The sequence below is a fragment of the Platalea leucorodia genome (genome assembly GCF_965183815.1).
Source record: "Platalea leucorodia genome assembly, chromosome: 1".
NCBI classification, from domain to species: Eukaryota; Metazoa; Chordata; class Aves; order Pelecaniformes; family Threskiornithidae; genus Platalea; species Platalea leucorodia.
In genome coordinates, this window is record NC_138823.1 from 132,984,767 (window position 1) to 133,003,229 (window position 18,463).

An 18,463-nucleotide genomic window follows, 5' to 3' on the forward strand; every position below is an offset into this window, starting at 1 on the left:
AAAAAAATCTGAGTAAGATGCTTCAGGAAAGAAGGTCTTAGAAGAAGTATTAATGAAGAAATCACAGGGACACTTTATGTCCATTTACTTATGAGCTATTAGTTACCAAGTTCCTTGTTTTGGCAAAAGCATTTGGGCAACCCAAGTCCCTTTAGCTTGCTTTGAGTGGATGTCCTTGTACGCTTGGCGGCACTCGCTAGCTGGCATTGAGGATATCCCCTTCAGGCAGCTGAAAATCCTTTCTGAAAACACTGCTGGCATCAGGGTATAAGAAGTGTACCCTGCTGCTGTCTTGCTTATTTTTGTCAGTGCAAACTTCGCATTCTGCTCAGGGCTGGACATAGGTAGCTCTGTCTCCTGTTTGACTGAGCAAAGGTGTGTTCCTCAGCAGTTTCAGCTACACCATCATCAGGGGCCTCTTGGCATCTAATGTCATTGAAGTCCTTTTGTGAATGTGTGCTTAGAAACCATATAGTGAGCCTTGGGACCCCACTATGATGTGCCTGAGGGTTATGAAGCTTTTGTTTGAATATCTTTGAATGTATGGACCCTTTCTTCACCTTGTTGTGGGGATGGACTCACAAATGGCTCTCCCTTGGGTCAGAAGAGGTAGGTGGGTGAACTTTTAGGCATTTGTAGAAGGGTTTCCATATGGAGCTGATCCTTCATATGCACTATTTTCTAATGACAAGGTGTTGCTATGACCTTGTGTAGGACTTGCTACCAAAGAAACTGAGGTGTTATCTTAATTATTGAAACAAATGTCTGTCACGTTCCTGATGCTGCTTTTTTATATGGGTGGAAAGAGAAAAATCTGCATAGTAAACAGATCTAGGATTTTGTTACATTGCCAAAGCTTAAAGTGACAGGTCTGAACAGCCATGGCCAAGTATTCCTAAAACTGAATATTCAGGAGCTTGGGACTGAGTAATTAGATAGGTTTAGCTGTGTTAACGTGAGCTATGTGATGCTTCATCCTCTCCCTCTTCATGCAAAACTTTAAGACATATTTGACAAGAGTGCAAACACAGTTCTCTAGCTGCTTCAGGAATAGTCTAGTCTCACAAACTTAAGAGATGGTGATGCTACCAAACACTGGTTTGCATTTAGCTCCTTGGACTGGGTCACATTCAGAAGAACAATTTCCACATGACTGAGATACCTCATTCTCTATGGTCCATCTCCACAAGGGTTCACACCGGTGTGTAACACCAAAGTCTTAGTGCATAGAGGCTCATCTAATTTAATCTAATGAGATGCAGTTTCTGTGTCACTAAATCTGGTTGTTGCTTTATCCTTTGCCCTGGCAGTAGAGTCCATACAGGAAGGCACAGGCTGCCCTTGGTACCTGTCTGTTTACAGACACAAACACGCATGTGTGTGCTCATGTCTACCACACGTGGCTAAGTGTCCAAGCACCACATCTAGTGCAGGCTAACTATTCTTTTTTTTATATTTACCTATCACTAGCAACAATTCTTGGTATTGTAACTGTGTAATTTATTTCCAAAGTCCAAGCTCTGTTTAACTGTTTAAAGCACTCATTTTGTGTAGTCGTTTAAAAGGGATGCAATGCAATTGCGTAGTGTGTTTTGATTAATGAATTTTCCTGTCTCTTTTTGCAAAAATCCAAGATCTGTATATTTTTCTCTGGCCTCCTAAAAGACAAGTAAATTGGAACATGTGGGAATCATTGAAATGTTTGAGGAAAAAGTAAGGTTTGAGGAAAAAGTAGGAATTAAGGAGGAAAGGTTTGAGGAAAAAGTAGGAATTAAGAAATTTCTCTGTTAAGAATATCAGGAGTTAAAAATTCTGTTTACTGTCAAATGGTCATGATTTTACTCTTACGATCCTGGTGATATGATAAAACCAATGGTTTGGTTTTTTTGATGAATGTGTGCCCTTGTGTGACCATACAAGGGTTGGTAGCCTTTCTGTGCCTATTTGTAGCTGATGTCTCGTCCAGCTGCTTTTGGGCCTGGAGAACCACCACTTTGTTTATGCTTAAATCTTTCTCCTTAACTCTGCACTTAAATGCTTGTGTGTGTTGCAGTTCTGACACAATTGCAAATAGTTTTGTTAGTCTGCCCACTGTCACTCATAATGAATGTTGTGAGCTAAGCACCTGCACAAAGAATTGGAATTTGTATGAGGAGGAGAGTAAGATTCTGCAGAAGTGAATAAGCCCCGTGCTTGTGTTTTCCAGAAGATATGTTGCCACAAAAAATGTTTGAGAAAGTATCCCAGCCAGACTGCTTCAGATGTAGTGTTGCACTGCTCAAAGCTGTTTTGATGAAGTTGTTGCTTCTGTCTTCTGAACTTTGGGGAGAATATGCACATACTTGTCTCTCAAGAACAGAAGTTTGTTCTCATGCAACACTGAAGATTTCAAAGCTCCAAACAAGAAATCCTCATCTTAGTGTTCAGCTGTGTACAGTCATGCAATTAAATACATCTGGCCCATCTACTGGGGTTAAGTGGGTTGCACCCTTCCTTTTATAATTGAAACTTTGCATGTTTAATTGTACATCTGGCTGCATTTCTTTTGTAGCCTTTGGGTCTGAAATTTGGCATCCCAAGGGTATTGGGGGAAGGAGGGCTAACCTGTGGAGAGCCCATCCTGCCCTTGAATGTCCTGAAACAGGGTAGCAGAATTTAATTCTCTCTGTGTCTGTCGCATGGCAGATGTACTCAGACATACAGGAAGGTGAGAAGTAGACAGCTTTCCTCCACAAGAGGAGTTCACACCAGCTGCTCTCCTGCATCTGTAAGGTCCTGTAAGAGACAGCTGAACTTCTGCTGTGTGAAAGTTACCTAAAGTGAAGAGATGCTTCCTCGCTCACAGTAGGACTGCTTTCTCTACTGGTCTTTTTGCACACCCGTTGTAGCTTCTTGAAGCTCTACCTTCAAAATGCACTCTTTCTAACCCTTTCTTTAGTGCCTCAGTTAATTTTCAGGTTATGTGATATGCATAGAAGCTCCTAGGAAGGGGGGAGGTGGGGAGGGAGAAAAAGTTAGTTTGCTACAGTAAACAAAACCAAGAAATCAAACCACCTTTTTCTGATGACAAAGTAGTCTTGTACAGCTAGGCCGATAGGTTGCTTTCCTTTATTCTTTTTGCCATCTTGTGAAGGTTTTTGTTGCAGGTGAGGAATGTGCTAATGGAAAACTTTCTCCTTAGAAGATGTTGTGGTCAAGAGAGAGATTCTTTCTTTATTCTCCAGTAATTTTCTTAAATAATAATAGTAAAAAAGAGATCTTCTATATCGCATAGATGTAAGAGAAGAAATAACTGTATTGTGCTTTTGGCAGGAAAGAAAAGTAATTTAAAATGAAAAATTGCTTCATTGAGGGCCTTCATTTGATGCCCTGAGCATAGATGAGAGACAAGGAAGAGGAAAAACTGTCCTATGTTTCCAGGTACTTTGACTCTTACTTGGTGGAGTTGGGCTCCTTTGGATGTCTGGGTTTGATAGGATTAGCTCGTGCAACTGTTACGTCCAAGCTACCCAGGGGTAGTAATGTATGTACATCTATAACGTGTGTAGTTGTTAGTGGCTTTGCCCTAAGCTGGCTAGCTTGTTAAGCAGTAGATGATTTTGTGAGGAGCTGTCCTACAGCCAAAAGAGGATGTGGTTTTGGGGGGTGAAGAAGGATTTGCCAGTGTTTTTACAAAATGGTTTTATATCAGTGAAATGAAAACCATACATGTGCAGCAGACACAATCTTGAGGAGGGCACTATAGGACATCAGCATTGTCTGAAAAAAAACACTACCAGCTAATTAGACTTCATTTGAAGATCGTAACCTCAGTGCCTTGAATACACCTTTCCTGCTGCTTAGTTTCTTAAATTCACTAATGATGCATTTTTGACAACTAAGAAATTTGCTCCATGGTGCATAACATTGTGGGATTGTTCTGCCCTGTGGAGAAAATGGTTGGTCCTCCCACTGCCTCGAAGTCTCCTGCTCCTACCATGCTGTGTTGGCAGGGACCCATGTCCGGAGTAATCAGAAACTATTCTGCTTCTGGAGATGGGCTGGCCCCCAGTGAGGGAAGCAAAAATGCAATTGGCACCGTATGATGTACAAAGATCTGGCAAGTTGACAGTTGGTATTTTTTCCGAGGTGTTGAAGCCTCCAGTAATTCTTAATAGCTCTTTTTACAGTTCTGAGGTTGTCATAATGCAAATAGCATCACTCGCTAACTAGTAATGCACACTTCTTAAAATAAAAATGGCTGCTTCTTCACTGCAGGTTTGAACACTTGTAGTGATATTTGTAGTTCCTTGGGACAAGAGAAAAGAATTTGTGTTGGTCCCCTGCTCCCAGATTCTTGTTCTGGGAAGAAGATTTATTTGGTGTTCCCTTGAACACCTCAGACTCCCAGGCTCTAAGTACCAAGCTCAGCATCTTCTGAATGTTAAACTAAATGAGAAACTTAATCCTTAAGGTGCTAAATAATATTTTGTTACTAGAGTGTGCTGAGCTCCTTCAGGCTAGAAATAAAAATAGGTCAAGTCCTCATTCTGGTGTAGCTGGCTTCATCTCTGGTTTGTTTGTTCGTTAAACATGATGGAAAAATAAGTGACCTTTCTGTGTTTTCACAACCTGTTTTTCTTGCAGCTGCCAAGGAATCTGAGAGCAGTGTCTTTGTAAACCAGAGCTGATGAGTACCTTTCAAAGCAACAGATTTCATGGGCGACTTCTAGGAGTCTGGAGTACCCATGTGGCTGGTGTCACAGCCACGATTTTTGAAGTGGAAGTGTTTCTATACATAAGCGCTTTTGTTTTGGTGATTGTGCAGTGTTGCAACACCAAATACCTACGTTTGCTGCTTGTGAATGACCAGCAAAATTCCTGCTTACGTAGTTTCACAATCTGTTCCTTATGCTGATTCCTGCTTTTGGCTGTCTATTCAGAAGAAAAGGTGGCAGATTGCTTTTTTTGGCATTGTGGCCAATCAGATTTTGCAAAAACAAAGTTCATGCCATGTTCAAAAATATGTCAGACCTGTTCCTGCTTGTGAAATGCCTTATAACCAGCCTGCCAGAAAATGTTCCTTCTCTGCTTCTGTGATTTCTACCTCCTCGTTCCTGGCTAGGCTTTCATGTTGGAAACACTTCTGATGGGTGTGGTCCTGTTAGTGACTTCTAGTAGTCTGAGGAGATCCCCATGGCTTGCCAGGTAGAAGACGATGGTGATGAAAAGTACTAAAGTTGAGAGCCAAGAAGTGGAGTGAGTAGTACTAAGTGAGATGATTTTAGTTGCATCTCACTTAAGGTACTGACCATTGTGTAATAACCAGCTGTGTTTGAGTTTCAGGTGTTGAAATGCAGTGGTCCCCAAATTGGAAATACAGACAGGGGTTATTGCTTAGGTTTTCAACCAAGAGGAGAGAACCAGCTCAGCTAGCGGGACAGAGGGTTCCCACCTGCACAGTGTGTTTTCTGGGTGTCCAGGGCTGATGGGGGGGGAGAGGTAGAGCTGCATGGCCTTGCTGTGGGCTGATTGCCTCAGAAAGGGTCATACTCTTGGTTCACCTAGTGACGCAAGTGTTTCTTGCATGATGCAGCAGTAATGCTTGCAGGGTAAGGGGGAGCCAGCTCTGCTCTGAACACTGAAGGTTGCCAGCCCAGGGACTTGGACGGTGGAGGGACGTGGTGTGTTGAGCTCCTGGCCACACCAGTAGAAGACTGCTGCAGGCGTAATGTTGAAGCTGCTGTGGGGGAGTTCCTTGCTGTGCTTGGAAATCCTTCCCACCACTCCTGCCTCTCGCATCAATCTGGGGTTCATGTGAAGATGAACCCCTGGGAGGATGGTGGCAGTACAGTTTGTGCATGGGAAAATGGGTGATGCTTCAGGGTGTCTGGAGTGAAGTTAAAAATACACATTGCTTATTTTAAATTATGTTTTGCTAGCTCTTGACTGACTGAATTCAGCAGTGAAGAAGTGTTACCTTCTGAGTGTAGTCCTGGCTTTTCAGGTAGTGAATATGTCAGAAGGTTTTAGGCTCGCTGCATGGGTTTAAATCTGTTCTAAATAAACCCAAAAAGCTCAGAGGGTGGGGGGAGCTCAGGCTTCAGTTTGTTAACCTACACCGGCAGCACAAGTTTAGCTGATGTACAAGATGGTGACCTAAGAGGTATTTGCAAGGATGTGGTAAAACTGTGGATCACGTTAGACCTATCTACCAAGTCTTTAAATAAGTTTTCCTTAATGACCCTCTTGTTTCCAACGAAGGCTTAAACTTTTAACGTTAAAATTGGAAAATGAATACACCAGGATTTCTTTCACCAGTGTCAAAAGCTCATTTTTTATTAATGCATTGAATCCTACTGGAATGTCTTCAAGGATACTTGGCTTAATGTTGGTTTCCCCTTGCTGCAAGTTTTTATTACTAAATAAATAAGAGCATTTAGTATAGCTGTAGGCCAGGATAATTCTTCCCAGTGCATTGCAAAAACATGGTTTAAATTTTGGCTTTGGGTCTGTTAGAGGGTTTGAATAAAATGATACTTCACTTCCCGACAAAGCTTAGGGTATTCTGAAGACCAAGTGAGTCATCTGTAAATTTGCCTTCCCTTGGTGATGGTGATCATGGCAGTTGGGAAGGGGGAGAATGGCAAAGGAGAACTTTTTAATGCAATCATCTACTGGTTGTGTTTTTTGACTTTACAAAGTGGATTTGTTTACTATTTAAAAACAAAAAAATGCCAATAACCCACTAGGCTAGATGGTAGCCAAACATTGGCTGAGACTGTTCCATGCAGTCTTAAAATAGTTTTTAATTATTTCCCTCACAGCTAAAAAAAACTGATGCTGGCTAGAAATGGATAACATGACTTTGTGACTTAAAATAAATGTCTCATCTTAAGGTAATTCATTTACAACACATTGAAAGTAAATGAAAACATGTACTGGAGATGCATAATGGGCTTAGAAACCAGTAAAGATCTGATTCTGGTCCCATCGATGTCTGGCACAAAATCCTATTTACTTCAGTGGGTACAATATTTGTAAAGATTTACAACCTTATCCAAAATGTTGCCATGGATTTACCAATGACATACATTTGATGGAGCAAGGGGTCTACGGAGACATTTAAAAAGATAACTGGAAAAAAATTTGTACTGTTGGCAGGCTTGCAGACAAGTACTGAGATTAATGCTCAAGTTAACATGAGGGACATAAATAACAAACATGTCCCCTTGTAGCCCTGCAATGGGTGGGATTGCACGCTCATACTGACTGAGGGAGCTATGGACTGACCTAGCCGCAGCGTCAGCTGAAAGTGAGAGAGGGGGGGTTCATCTTGGGGAGAACTGAGAAGCCCGCCCCCCCCCCCCCCCCCCTTTGTGGTGTTTGAGTTTTTGTGGGTTTGTTTTTGTGTGGATTTTGTTGTTTGTTTAAATACCATTCCCCAAATACAATGTCCACTCCCCCAGCTCATGTGGTTTGGGACCTACTTTTTTACCTACCGCCATCTATCTGAAGAATCATAGCTTTATTTTTGAGTTTTCATCCTTGCCTGGCCATGCTTTGGCTGTTATGCAAGTGCAAGATGAGGAGGAATGCTTTTCCTTCTGATGATCTACCAGGTAGCAGAAAAGCTCTCCTTGCATGTGATTTTGGGCAGTTTGTGGGACTGATGCACCAGGTCTTGGCAGAAGAAGTGTTACAGTAAGCTTATCTCAAGGGCAGCCTGTTGGGCTCTACAGATCTTTTTAACTCTGCAAGCAAGAGTTTCTGAAATAAGAGTGAATCTGCAGATTTTCCTGGCTGGGAGTCCTCAGCTTTTAGCGCTGGTGTGGAGCAATAGCCCTCATGCTGAAGGGCATAGGCAACATCCCAAGGAGGGGAAGATCCTCACCCCAGCTGAGGCTCTGGAAACTAAGAAATTACTGCTCTGCTCAGCCAGTTTGCAAAGAGTAGAATATGACATGGTAGGGATGGCAGCAGAGAAGTGATTCTCCTGGGAAAATCTTCTGCAGAGTCTGTTTGTAGTGAAGGGGGACCACCCTGACAGGACCATCCTCCAGGCAAGCCCAGTGGAATGGGGAAGCAGGCAGGGGCTACAGGATTTAGGAACAGATTAGGCTAGATCTTGGATGGAGGTAGTGGGAATTTAAAAAAGAAGTAATTTCTTTTCTTTTTTTTTTTTTTTTTTTTTTTTTTTTGAAAGAAATAGTTGGTATGGGCTGTTAGGCTAGGGACAGATGGCTGGTGTTCAGGGACTTGCAGGAGGTGTATCCAAGCTGCTACAGGAAAAAGAGTTGGACTAGTCTAAAATGTTAGAGCTACTGGTGTGCAGAAGCAGTTGCTTAGCTTCATGCAGTGGGGCAGATGAATTTACATCTCTGTGTTAGATTACTGTTCTCAATCCTGATTTAAGTGAGCAAGCAAGAAAATCTGATTTAAGTTGACTTGTCAAGTTTTACATCTGTACTTTAGTTACCTTTCTGAAAGCCCTAGTGTAGTCTGTACCACCACAGCTACCTTTTGCTAACATAGTGAATATATTTTTCTACTTAATCAGTTATGCAGTTTACCATTTGCTTTGGTTAATATATTTTTTCCATTTTCTGTTAAAAAATGATGAATAGTGCTTTTCTTATTTGCTTGATTAATTTTTAACTTCTGATTTTCATCAGGCTACATTTGGATGGAAATTGGAATCCAATTAATGAACAAAAACAGCATTTAAAATTGTTTTCATTAGCTAAATGTGCTGGAGATAGATGAAAATTCCTTAACAAGCCTGTTTTGTGTTTAAAGCATATGATTTTTGTAGAAACAAAGCAAGTATTATCAACTGTTTATGAACTGAATTAATTGTTTCTGGTCACCATGCTCTTCAAGAATCTGTTTCTTAGAACTAAGAAATCTCAGTTTCTGAATGTCTGTTTCTGGAGCACTTTTTTTTTTTTTTTTTAAATTCTAAGCAACTAAGTTCTCCATCTGAGTGAACATCCTGGTGTTGTCTAACTGTGTGCACCAGCTATGCAAGGCAGAAACCTCTCTCCCCAAAGCTGTATTTCTCAAGTGTATGTAGGCCTCCTGCCCCACCGCCCAGATGAGTACGTAGCTTTGTACTGTTTGGACCTGTTCAACGTTAGGGTGGACTAGTCCTGAGCCCATCCCACAAATGTTGCTAGGGCAGAAGAGGTGGTCTGTGCATCACAGACCTCTGGGACAGTTACTCATGAATTAGGGTGGATGTATGGACCATACATCTTTGAGAACCTAGGTTACTATTTTAAAAGATTTTTTTTTTTCCTTGCATTTCTGTCAGTTCCCAGGGCTGGTCTAGTCTTGAATAAACCATTTTCTTATGTGGGGGGGAAATAAAGTGAATGGGGAAGAGCAGAAAATTGCACAGAATTCTCCATGTACAGAAGAACTTACTGTTGTAAAAAATTAGTTGATGACTAATCCCATGACTTAATGAACTTCACAACTTCAGTAACAAATGCACACTACCTTAACATTTAGACTGAAAAATATTTGAATTTATAACTGTACCATTAAGGCCCTTAAAATTATGAAGTAAAAAAGATGAACTGCAGGATGCTCTCTAGAGTCATTACAGACAGATATTCTCCAAGATATATATACACATATATATTTTAGTTTTTAAATCTTAAGTATATGTTTAAGCAAACTTGGCCTTGTTAAGGGAGTGAACATCGAAGCTCAGATTCCACACAGTGGGAAATTAGTTCCCTAAATTTAGTGCTTCTAACATATGTTTAAGATCTAGGAATCTATTTCTGATATAACTCATGCTAGAAGTTCCTGGAAAGCTCTATGACTTATGTGGCATGGCATGGGGAAGATTAAATTATAGTTGATTTTCTTCCATCCTAAGATCCCCAGAAGCATCTGTAAGATTGATGGGTGGTGTAGTCATTGCATTACATTTTGATGTGTTTCTTTTGGAGGATAGTCTTCCAGTAAATACAAAAGGATTTTAAAATTATTGTGGTTAAGGAGGTGGACAGATAATAAATTGAACTTGGTGTTATGATACTCCCTTAAAAGCCTTAGCTAGACTTGATTTCTGCCAGAAGAAAAAAGAAAGAGCTGTTGTTTTTGATGTTCATGCTTTAAAACAAATCAAACAGTATGTTTTTTTGAGTGGTTAAAAATCAGTGTGGGTAAGGAAATGGACATAATTTCTCTAAACCCTGTGTGACGTTATACTGGAGATGAATTTGGTTATACATATGTGCCAATGTGCTTCTGCAGACAAGAATTTGAAAAATGACAATGTATGAACAGTTCAGTATTGACAGATTCTCCACTGTTCCTTAATAAACATATATCACTATTACACCAAAATGGAAGTTTAATATTAAAGAACCTCACTCACACAAAAATACTAAAAAAAAAAGTCCTTTAGGAAAAAAGAAGTCGAAATGTATCGACAAGTCAAAATTATGAGGAGGGATGAGGTGGAGAGTGCCACAGTGAGCTGACTGTACAGTTGGAAAGACACATGTACATCTTCTGTCTTTCATTGCCTTCGCTGCCCATGTTTCATGTTTAAGGGTGAGGCAGCAGAAAGGAATTTCAGTGGTGAATTGAATCTAGCCAAGAAAGTGTCTTGAAATCAAGCTTTGGGAAGAAGAGGGGAAAACTGTGCTGCAGGCAGATGGGCAACAGAGGGGAAGGCAGGAAATATCTGCAGACAAAAGTAATGAAGTTTGATTTGTTTCTATGGTAGAGAAATGTGTCTGGAGGTGGGTTTAGGTAGAAGCTGTGTAAATTCTTGAAAACCAAGTCAAGTTACATGTTTGATTTGTAGCAGCGTTGTATGAATTAGCTGGAAAGTTTGTGTGCATTAGCTCAAAGTTTAGCTGGAAGAAGGTGGCTGGAGTTGCATGTGGGAGGGACTTTGGCAATGGACTTTTGCAGGAGCTGGAGCATGTGTGGGCAATTGAAGGAAGGGGTCAAAGAGATGAGTGAGCAAGGGGTGGCTAAGCTGTCTGCACCTGGATTGGAAAGAGAGGTTGCCTCTACACCCAGTGCAGTTAGTATGGGTCCTTGGAACAAAACCGGATAAAACCAAATGCCTCATGAATTTGTATCCATTTTTTCCGAAGTGGCAAGATCAACCAAGTACCTACAGTAGCATTTCCAAATTATTGGAAATCTTGCTGGATTCCCAATGAACATGTAAAAGGACTTAAAATGAGTACACTCACAGGATGTTTGTAATAATAGGAGAAAATGAGTAATCTTCTGGAAAGCGGTTTAACATATATACTAAAGTGACTGGTATCTTTCATCACAAATATGTCGTTTCAGGGCGTAGTTTTGAGATCATTTTAAACTGATCTGTAGGCAGATTAAAAGGGGTGTTCCCACCTTTTCCCATGCCCTGACCTAATTGTTGTTGCTTCCTCCCTTGTTCCAGGACTGCCGCTTGTGTGGCTCGCTGGTTATTCGGATCAGGGACCCAACTGCCTGCCTTAAAAATCAGCTGGATCTGCAATCCTGCTGGCCACAAAACACACAGGGCAGTGGGGAGGCTGGGTGTGGAGGGCTGCAACCTGTGCCCAGAGAAAACATGGGCTTAAACCAGCATAAACTGACTGTGAATCCTGATACCTTGTACGTGTGAAAACACAGGGTAAATTGTGCAACTGTTGTGATCACCTAAAGCGACTGGCAGAATGCGTTTCTATTCTCAATATCCTATTTTGGGGTTTCTTCACCTGGTAAATGGAGCTGTGCCTGGAATTTGTTTCCCCTGAGGTTACGGTTGACTTGTGTTTACCAAAAATAAAGTGGTAAAGCTTGGAAACAAGCATTTTGTTCTGATTTGTTTATGGTTAATGCATGGAGACTTTGTTTCCTCTTGAAAGACGTTACTGGAATTTAAAAATAAGTGGAGATAGCTTTTTTAGGATTGCAGCTGCTTTTTGCTTTGTGTTGCATATAGCATATCTTTTTCGGAAAATATCCCAGAAAAAAGCTGTTTCGGTGAGTTTCCGTATGTGGGTCTGTATCCTTACCAAAATATACAAGTGAGCAAAGCTAAACGAGCACAGTTGGTCCCATGTGCTCTGCTCGCTAGTGCTCGGGCTGGTCTGCATGGTGGGCACCAAGAAAATGAGGATGAGGATGGCTGCGTTGTCTTCAAATACCTCTGCAGGAAAAGGGCTTGTTGGTTTTGTCTTGTTGAGGATGAGCAAAACAAATCTTGAAAATGCGTAAGAGGGCTACATAGAGGAAGAAATGCTTTAAAGGGGGGTGTGTGTGGGGTGTGTGTCTTAAATACCTCCTAGTTCAAAGACAGGTTTTTGTGAAATGCTTTTGAGAAGTAACCCTGACGTAAGCAGATGGATCCATGGTACGGTGGCATAGTGGGTACTCAGTGGCGCTCCGTTAGTCTAAGACGAGCTCTTCTGAGGCCGGCAAAATAGTTATGGCTTATAGTGGCATATGCAACCCTGCGGTTCGATCATCACTATGTAGCACGTAGAGAGGATCTCAAGCGTTACGTTGTGCTCTCCAGCTGGGGCATCTGCTTGAAAGCAATAGGAAGCTGCAGTGGTGCCTGACATCCAGTGGGTGCAATGTTAGGGTCCTCTCACTTTTAAGAACGCCTAATCTGGCGTTTAATTTACTAGCCTGCTTGGGGCCTGCTGCCAAGGCTCCAACTGTTGCATAATGTTACACAGGAGGAATCGCTGGCAGTTTTCAAGCTGGCTATCATTCCAGATCACTCCCACACAAAGGAAATTGTAGCATATATGTAACTCTGAGGCTTTTTGTGCTGCTCTCAGCACAATCTAAAATTAAAAAAATAACTAGGAAGACTAGAAAGAGTTTGCCTGCTCAGGCTGTAGCCCCTCTGCTTGTAGCAGCCTCATCTGCAGCCTTGCATGTGGAAGAGAATCCAGACAGTGACAGGTAAGAACGAAAGCCTTGGGAAGAAGCAACACCTCAGTTTCTTTTTTATTTTTTCTTTTTAAAACTCTAAGCATTAAAATTGCAAGTATTTTATAAAAGATGAAAGAATCCTCTTTTGGCTCAAACTGTTCTTTCATGTTTTGTGAATTTTGTGATTCCCAGAAGAAGCCAGACCCTTACGATTCAGACATCACAGGGCATCATAAGATTCCCCCCTCATTTCCATGCATGCCTGTCCCGTACCCGTTTTCCTGTCAGTCTGATTCGTAATGTTCAAAAACATTCACTGCATATTTCCTTCTTCCCCACAGCAACAGCCCGAGTCTGAGACTGTTCATCTGTTCATCCCAGCCTTGGCAGTTGGAGCTATTATTGGCAAGCAGGGACAGCACATCAAACAACTTTCTCGTTTTGCAGGCGCATCTATTAAGGTATTATTACACTGACTAACTTTCTGTCTATTCTACATGACACTTTCAGCAAGTTTGCACAAGTCGTGTTTTCATGAATGTCCTCCCCCACTCTGTGCTTAGAATGTGATGTGATAAATGGTACATTTGTTTATAAATCATCTTTTAATCTTCCTTGAGACAAGATAATTAGAAGCATGTTTTCAAACGTCTCCTGAGGTGTGAAATATAAGCTGCAAAGAAAACTACTTTGGTGGTCTTGATTTCTTAGAAACAGACTTAAGTCTTAATGATGCAGTGCTTAAAGGCTTTCTTCTTGCTTTTGGTAAAGTGAAAATTGGTGAGGTAAATTTCCCTTCTAAAAGCAGCATCACAGGTGAAGTCTGTGGCCACTCTTGCTCTATTCCAGATGGATCAGTCTGGGCTGTCAAGCTCAGATGGCTTCACACTGAGGTGTTCATGTTTTAAAATCACCTATGTACTCCAAGCTCCTGGAGTCGATCAGTTCTTTAACATCATGTTTACCTCTGTTTTAACATCCAGTTGTTTGTGTGTTGACTGCCTCAATGTAGTTAAGAACAAGATGGTTTGCAGAGGTTGACCTAATGGAAGCTTAAGTCTGACTTTTAGTCAATTTGGTGAAATCCTCCTTGGCTGTGTATAGGGGTTAGTACCAGTTGCAGTTGTAGGAAGGTGTTGGGTTTCTGCTACTAATGCCATTGCAACCACAAGTATCTTCTCTAGATGCTTGAGCTTTTTTCTTGTAAATAGTCAGTTCTGCTATTCTATGCTGTAAAGATAATGTTTTGGCCTAAATTAAAAAAGAAAAAAGTTTTTAAAACAAACAAACAAACAAAAAAAACCCACACCACCACAGTATGTAGTTTTGTTATGTGCTGTTAGATTGATATTTTCCTGCACAGATGAAGCAAATATTTTCTTCTCAGTTCTCTTTTTGCTCAGGAGATGTAGCCTGTTTAGTGAGCGCTATGGCAAGGATCTGCCAAAGGTCAGGGGCAGAGGGGCAGGAGCTGGCTATGCTGAGTTGAGCTTGGTGAAGCCAGTGAGGCTGGGCTTGGCTTGGAAGGTGTTCATCTAAGCGTGCAGAGCAAAATAATTGGGGAACCCTGATGAATGAGTCTTGTGTGTGGTTTGCTGAATGCTGATCCATTTACTGGCCAGTCAACCAACTGGCATGCTGCCCAATTCCATCCTTTATTGAGCAGTACATTAAATAGTTGTTATACTACCCAGATGGTCTACATTAGTAGAGCACTAATAATCATATTTTTAGGGGGAAAAATGGAATAGAAGAAAGTGAGAGGTGTTGATTTTTCTTTATCAAATCTGTCCTGCACGGAGGTGTGATATATCACATGTATTTCCTCTTCCTCTCTCCATTCCCATAGTTGGTATCTAAAGATTAAGTGGTATATGGAAGGTACTGCTAGGTGGAGAGAGAAATGTGAAATAACCTGGACCTCCAAGAACCCGTCCAAACTAGTTCTTTAGTTGGTCCTTGGAAGACAGTTTAGTGGAAAGGGAGTTTCCCGTGTTTCTCACGCATCTGGCTAACAGTGGCCTCAGGCTTCCTCTAATGGCTGGCACCCGTCTACCCAACACATTTAGCATATCTGTATTAATTGAAATTCAGTTAAAAGTTTGCTAAAGCTCTGGTCTTTTGTTCCTTCAGTAGGAATAAAGTAAAGAAGATTTTTGTGGAAATAGGATTAAATCTTAACAGAACTGTACAGATACAGGGTATGCTTGCTAAATTGGAAAGTTGCATGTATGCTTATCAATTAAAATAAAAATGCAACTTCATTTGTAATCTGACAGAACAATATGGAGCAGCACGCTTGCTTCTGTGTGAAAGTGAAGTGTTAAATACGACAGTTGCTACTAACTTATTCAAAACTTCTGAACTTCTCATGTTGACTACCTTTATCATAATTTTTGAGCAAAATAATAACTTGTGAATCATCAAGGAATCTGTGCTTTTAGCTAAGAGTTAGCTGCCTGAGTAACTCTTAACTTGCCAAACTGTAGTAATTGTACTTTGTGGAGGAAGTAAGTCTTTGTGCATGACACTGAACTTGTTTTGAGTTGTGCTGCAGACTGTTACAGATGAAAACTTTTTACATCCCCATGCATCATCTTTGTGCTCGTGCTGAGCTTTGTAGATCTGATGAAACTCGTTAGCCATGAAGTAAGACTAAATAAACTGCAGATGCACAGGTGTTCCACATAAGGCTGTGGTCTCCAGCCCATCACTTCAGAGATGCGTGTGGCTGTTGATGAGCTCAGGTTGCGTCCCTGTGCTGGGGGTTGTTGCTTGGTAATGCAGGCTCAATGTGGGGCTCCAGCAGACTGAATTATTCAGCAAAGGAGCCAGGCAGAGGTTTCTGGGCTGTCTGCTGCCCATCCTATACTACAGTGCTGGGACCTGTTGGGAACCCTTGGCATGTCCTTGTTTATTCCCAGAGTAGCCCTTCTTGTCTCTGAAGGAGCTGGGATGAGCATTGTAGGTTTTGGGTGTATGAAGTTGTCAGCTTTTGACTTGGCATATAGAGGACTGGTTATTTTCAGGTTAGGAATGTAACACTATTTCTTTCGGAAGTTAAAAATTCACTACTTGGATACTATTTGTATGTATATAACTTCTTCCAAGAGCAGACAGACAAAATTAACACTGAAGTCTCTTAGGTTGCCCCTTCAGACGTTGAAATGTTGGTCGTTACATCTTTCTTTCACAGTCCTCAGCCATGTTTTACTCCAGCTGCTGAGAACAGGACATTCTAGGATATAAGCACAGCAAGAAATGTCCCAGAACATTTAAACACATGTAAGATGTAATGAAGGCTTGATGGAAAATATTTTTCCTAAAATTTCAATAGAGGCACTGGTGCTCACTAAGAAAACATGAGGTGACTGAGAGGCAAACTACAATGTCCATTTTACATGAATGGCAATTATCAGGCTGAGCTCTGTTCAGGCAGCTGCCTCCAAATGTGCCTCGAAATTTTGCCCCTCTAAAACACTTGTGTTCTAAAGAATGAATGGATTTAGTCTGTGCTTGTCCTTACCACAACGTCATGTCATATAAATGTACTGCTGTAAAATGAATGTGTATTTTTAGATATAGCCAACTGGAATGCAGAAATCGTATGAAAAATAAATATGTAAACCAGATAACTAGTATGTAATGTCTTCTCCATCTTAGGGTACAATATGAATAATTATATAAACTTTGGTTAGCAAAATTCTTTAGTGAAAATTATGCATGGTGACTGGTAATTTGTCTGAAATAAACTACAGCTGTTAAATATGAATAACATCCCTATGCCAACAGCTAAGATGAAATCCTGTAGTGTTTAATATATTGCCCATTCAACAGTGGCTATGTAATACTAGATGCAACAATGGAAATGTCAGTTGTGATAAACAAAAGATTCATCTAGAATGTCAGAGGCTAGTTTGAATTATTTAATGCCACTGGAGTCTGAGAACAACACCCACAGAAATCTTACTTTTGTGGTGACATGAACTGCTAAAGACCCTACAGGCGTCTCTGTCTCAGCTCTGGCGGAGCTTAATTTTTATTTGGGTCACACAAATAAATGACTGTAGATACAAACCCCTTGGAAACTGCGAACTCATTGTCCAGTATAGAGGAATGTTTTGGATCTGATTAGTTACAACAGTAAAGTGATCTTCTGTTCTCAGGGGGACAGATGCAAACTTTTGCTAATGAACAAAACTTGTTAGACTATTTAAGTTAGTGGGTAGGGATGAGAATCTCGGTCTATTAACCATACTTGTCTTTTTGAAGGCTACATGTCTTACATCACTCATAGCCACATGAAAATGGCTTGTGGGATTTTGCCATATGTGGATGAGTAGCTATGCCTTTAATTTTCAGAAGTAAATTTGCTTATGGTTTAGCCAATTTCTCCGTATTTCATTATAGCTAATTAATGCATTTTAAAGGGAACAAACCAGTCATGACTGAAGTGTAATGCTGCTGCTGTAACGAATAATTTTTCACTCTTGAACAGAATGTGAGACTGAAATGGGGAGGAGGTGGCTTTAAACTATTCCTTCAAAAGACAGCTACCAAAAGCTATGTTTATCCATTCCAGATTGCCCCTGCTGAAGGACCAGATGCCAAGCTGAGAATGGTTATCATCACTGGACCTCCAGAAGCTCAGTTCAAGGTACAACACACAAAAACTTGTCAGTCTGTAATGGCCTTTGGACAATATTGAAAACAAACCACTTGGTTCCAAGCACCATTTTATTCAGAATTTTCGTAAACACTTGATTTTTGCTTTCCTTTTGCTGAAAGGTATCTCATATGAATATGAGTACAGTAATATAGGGGCCAAGTTCTGGTCACCTGCAAACTGGTAGGAGTTTCATATAAGTTAGAATCAAGTCTAGCATGAAAATATGGCCATGTTACATTCCTAATTTTCCCTTTATGAGCACAATAGTTCAGTCTTTCTAGCCTGTCTTAATACATGCAACAGTTTAGTGTGTTTAATTGAAATAACAGAGCTGACAAGATGAAAGACTGAGTCTTCCCAGGTTACTGTTGCGTGCCAAATGGAAAATGCTTTTTGGGTAGCTCTACAGATAAATGCAAGATTTCTAATTGTATTTCCACTACAACTACAAGGAGATACTCAACCTGATTATCCCATTTGTGTTCAAATTGATTTCTGGAGTGGCCTTCTGCCTTAAGTGCCAAGGGATAAATCTAGTTACCCCAAAAGGAGTTGACCACGTTAGGAGTGATGCAGACAGCTCAGTGCAGCAGCCTGGCCTCATCACAGATGACGCCCAGAGCAGGTAGCAAGTCACTTGAGAGTTCATGTCCTGGCATCGTTCTCTTGCCTGTTCTCGTTTTTGTCTTTGTATTTTTGCTTCAGGGCATCTTGCAAGAAGGAGGTGTACAAACTTCAGGCATATCTAGAATCAGCTTAATGCCTTTAGGAATTTTGGAGAAGTATCAGGGCAGGCATTTTGCAGTGGTAATAGCGAACTAGATGCATTTGGGATTATTGCTCAGTTACCATATATATTTGAGAAGCTATTGAAGGCAACGCATAATTTAGAAGCTCTGC

The 18,463-nt window shown here is 40.9% G+C and overlaps 1 protein-coding gene across 1 annotated transcript in view; it reads left to right on the top strand.

Moving 5' to 3' along the window:
• Window positions 1-18,463, top strand: part of IGF2BP3 (insulin like growth factor 2 mRNA binding protein 3) — a 114,609-nt gene that overhangs the window by 90,288 nt on the left and 5,858 nt on the right. The window contains exons 11-12 of the mRNA XM_082336322.1: window positions 13,236-13,355; window positions 17,477-17,551. Of these exons, the coding sequence (XP_082192448.1) occupies window positions 13,236-13,355; window positions 17,477-17,551 (195 nt within the window). The remainder of the gene's footprint in view (window positions 1-13,235; window positions 13,356-17,476; window positions 17,552-18,463) is intronic.